This window comes from Archocentrus centrarchus, chromosome 6 (genome assembly GCF_007364275.1).
Source record: "Archocentrus centrarchus isolate MPI-CPG fArcCen1 chromosome 6, fArcCen1, whole genome shotgun sequence".
In the NCBI taxonomy this organism is placed as follows: Eukaryota; Metazoa; Chordata; class Actinopteri; order Cichliformes; family Cichlidae; genus Archocentrus; species Archocentrus centrarchus.
The window spans coordinates 3,104,038-3,107,581 of record NC_044351.1 but is presented as its reverse complement, the minus strand read 5'-3'; the positions used below and the strand labels follow the sequence as shown (position 1 = coordinate 3,107,581).

The following is a 3,544-nucleotide window of genomic DNA, read 5'->3' as shown; positions in this document are numbered from 1 at the left end:
TGTGTGTTACTAATCCGAGATGTTATTTTTACTGCTATTACTGGCACACAGAGACACCTCTTATGCTAAACAGCTCGGTTCATCTGAGAGGAAAATTATCCAGATTCCAAATGCAAAATAAAATAGTTTCGGAGTCACAGAAAATTCTGAAAAGAAAAATTCTCAGTTGAGAGTTTTTAAGCTGTGGGTGCACCAGCGGAAATTCGAGGAATTAGTGACCAAAAACGCATCTATTCTTATGGATTTAGAAGATTTGCCATCTTTTTTTCCTTTCTCTCCCTCCCCCACCTGCCCTGCCGAGACAGAGGAAGAAGCTGCAAGAGCGCTTCTTTTTGCGTCTTTGCGCACTCCAAACAGTCGTGGACCAGAGTCACGCCTGATACGCGAATTCTGAAAGTTCTGAACTCATTCCTACAATATTACAAGCCGCAGAAATGACTCTCAGACCACCAGAAAAGTGTTTGCTCCTGCCTGCACCACCCCACCCTCCCCCCGAGTGTGCCTGGAAGCATCACAGCCTATTGGTCTGTCATCAGTCACCAAACAGCACCGACACTTCAGTTAATGCCAACACTAATGAATCGTTTTATTCTCCAAACATCTTTAAGGTTTCATTGGAGGTTTTTTGTTTTGTTTTGTTTTACATTCACTTAGTTTTATATAATACACAGCAGCCACATCAAGCGCCAAAAACAGTGAAGCAGCACAAGCAGGGTGACACCCCCACCCCCACACCACTGCGGGTCTCTGATCCCTCAGCCTGGAACAGCAAGTCTGCACGGAGAACACTTAAGCGGCACGGCAAGACGCGCTGAGGCTGCGCACGTCACCCCCCCCCCCCCCCCCCCCCCCCCCACCCAAAACAAAACAAAACAACAAAAACAAAAAAAAAAACAGAAGAAAAGAAAAAGGAAGCAAAAACTCAGCTTTCCAAAAGCAAACACCAGCATTAGCGTTACAGCGCTGCGAGACCTACATTAAGGACTCAGGTGGAGAAGAAACAGAAGGACAGAAAAACGCTCAGAGTGCTTTTACGCACTACATCTTACCCCCGCGTAATTTACGCACAGTTCTGGTTCAGTTTGTTCACACCCTTAAACAGTGAGAATTTATAAATCCCTTTGATGCAAAGTCAGAAAACATCTTAAGTACCATAAGCAGCTCTTCTACCGTTTTTTACACATCTGCAAAAATACTGAGCCCACATTTCATCGTTTATATAAATAACTTAATTTGAGACAAAACAGCAACATATTCCATAAAAACTGGAGTCATTCTCGCTCCGTCTGTGGCTGAAATCAGCCCGACATCATTCACACGCTGAAGTAGGCAGGATTTGTCTTTTTCTCTCAAAGTTTGTTTCACTTCTGCAGCGCGTCCGTGCCGCACTGGTCTGTTAAAACCGACAGCCTGCAGTTTTCCGTCTCCACGTTGTTCAGCGGGATGGCGATCTGCGTGTCATCTGCCTCGGCTCTCACCGTGCCGGAGAACGGACGCAAGTGGCAGGTGTTCGCACCGGAGGGAGAAGAGATCCTCCAGAATAGATCCTTCATCTTCTTCCTGAACTCCCTGCGCATGAGGCAGTAAAGCACCGGGTTCAGGCAGCTGTTGGTGTGCGCCAGGCACACGGTCACCGGGTGGATGTAGGTGTGCACCATGTAGAACGTCTTGTCCCAGTTCACCACGTTAAACTTTACCAACACGCCCCAGAAGGTGATGGCGTGGTTCGGCATCCAGCAGATGAAAAAGGAGAGGACCACGATGGTGACGGAGCGCGTGACTCTGGACCTGCGCTTCACCTGGTTGTTGTTCATGCTCCGCAGGCGGACGAAGCGCAGCAGCAGCAGGTAGCACAGGGTGACGATCAGCATGGGGAACACGAAGGCAACCAAGATCTTCTGCAGGTGGTGCAGCGCCAACCACGACTGGCCGTCCGGAAAGGCGAGCAGGCACAGCCGCTCCCCGGCCACGCTCTTCACCGTGGAGAAGATCATGGTGGGCAGAGACGCGAGGACAGCGGAGAGCCAGAGTGCCACGATTACCCAGCGCACCGGGCACACCCTGCGCCGGGTCCGGTCCTTCAGAGCCGAGGCCACCGACCAATACCGGGTGACGCTCATAGCGGTGAGGAAGAACACGCTTGCGTACATGTTCATCACCGTCACCGAGAGGACAATCTTGCACATGGCGTTTCCAAACGGCCAGCTGAAGTCCAGAGCCGTGTCCACCGCCCAGAACGGCAGAGTCAGCACGAACTGGAAATCCGTCACGGCCAGATTGAGGATGAACAGGTTGATGCTGGAACGCTTCTTCCTCCCGCGGCGCGCCTTCATCAGGAAGAATACCAGCAGGTTTCCCAGTAGCCCGGCGGCGCACACCACTGAGTACACGATAGAGATGAGGATGCGCAGAGTTGGGGAGCCGTCCGCCGGCACGTCGATGTCATCCAGGCTGCTGAACCGGTTCTGATCTGCAGTGGACCGGTTCCACGAGGACGTGGCGCTAAGGTTCCAAAGCTCCGCCATCCTCTCCGAAGACAGATCCCGCATCACCTCCTGCGCTCCCGGAGAGAAGAGGCTTCCAGCGCGCTGAGGTGCGCGGAGCTCCCGTTGCGCATGATAACCCGCTCCGATGTGCTCCCACCGCCGCTCCTGCGGGTTGACTGCTGAGCCGTGTGCGCGCACCTCACTTTATGTATGTGCCCACGGAGGCGCGTGCCCGACGGGAGACTGGGCTGTCACCAGAGCCACTCAGTCACTGACAGAAGGCGGACCCAGAGAGCGAAGGGCCTTCATTCAGTGTTTCCTGTGAGATCAGCTTTCATTGCCTTTTTATAGTTTTCATTTTTATTTCTCCAAACTAGATAAAGAAAGAAAGAAAGAAAAAGAGTCAGAAGTGTTTTGATTTTTTGTCACAATGGTGGGAAGTTTGCTAATACGGAAAAATGGAATATGGACACAAAATTAATCCAGTAACCGGCTCTGAGCTCCTCCCTCGGTTGCGATCAATTACTACCATGCATTTTTATAAATTTAGGTTCATTACCTAAAAATAATCATTATATATGAGATCAAACCTGGATTTTTTAAAATTCAAAAAGGAAATTAGTCAAGTATTTTTACTGATTTTGCCATTTTTATATTATACTGGTTTAAAAGTACATTTTTCAATTTACCATCAAAATGACAATTTACTGGTTTTGTTTGTTTGTTTGTTTGTTTTTTGCTACAGTTTCAGGGTCCTGTTACAGCAGCTAAAACTTGGCTCCATGCAAACATGCTCAGACTTCGCTCTCCGCTTCCATCTGCTCATGCTCGGTTTCTAGTTGGACGTGCGTGCACCGCATCCAGCAGCTGAATCACATTAACTGGTTCCTTTTCTCTACTCCGAGCCGCTGCTTTTACTTATAAAATGATCAATTTTAATAAATTAAAAGCTGAATCTAACACAGTAAAGTCACTTTTAAAATAAAATATCAGAAAATCGTCAGATCTTCAAATTCAAGCAAAATAAAAAGTAAAAAATAAAACGACCTACTAAATAA

The 3,544-nt window shown here is 48.5% G+C and overlaps 1 protein-coding gene across 1 annotated transcript; it reads right to left on the bottom strand.

Annotated features, from left to right (window-relative positions):
- Positions 1 to 931: 931 nt before the first annotated feature.
- On the bottom strand, positions 932 to 2,646 carry LOC115781924 (relaxin-3 receptor 1-like). Its single transcript, XM_030731863.1, has one exon. It carries the CDS (start codon positions 2,547 to 2,549, stop codon positions 1,362 to 1,364), a length of 1,188 nt encoding a protein of 395 aa, XP_030587723.1. The 5' UTR covers positions 2,550 to 2,646; the 3' UTR covers positions 932 to 1,361.
- Between the last annotated feature and the right edge of the window lie 898 nt (positions 2,647 to 3,544).

Coding starts and splice junctions, on each gene's coding strand:
- LOC115781924 (XM_030731863.1), bottom strand. CDS start 2,549: ATGCGGGATCTGTCTTCGGAGAGGATGGCGGAGCTTTGGAACCTTAGC.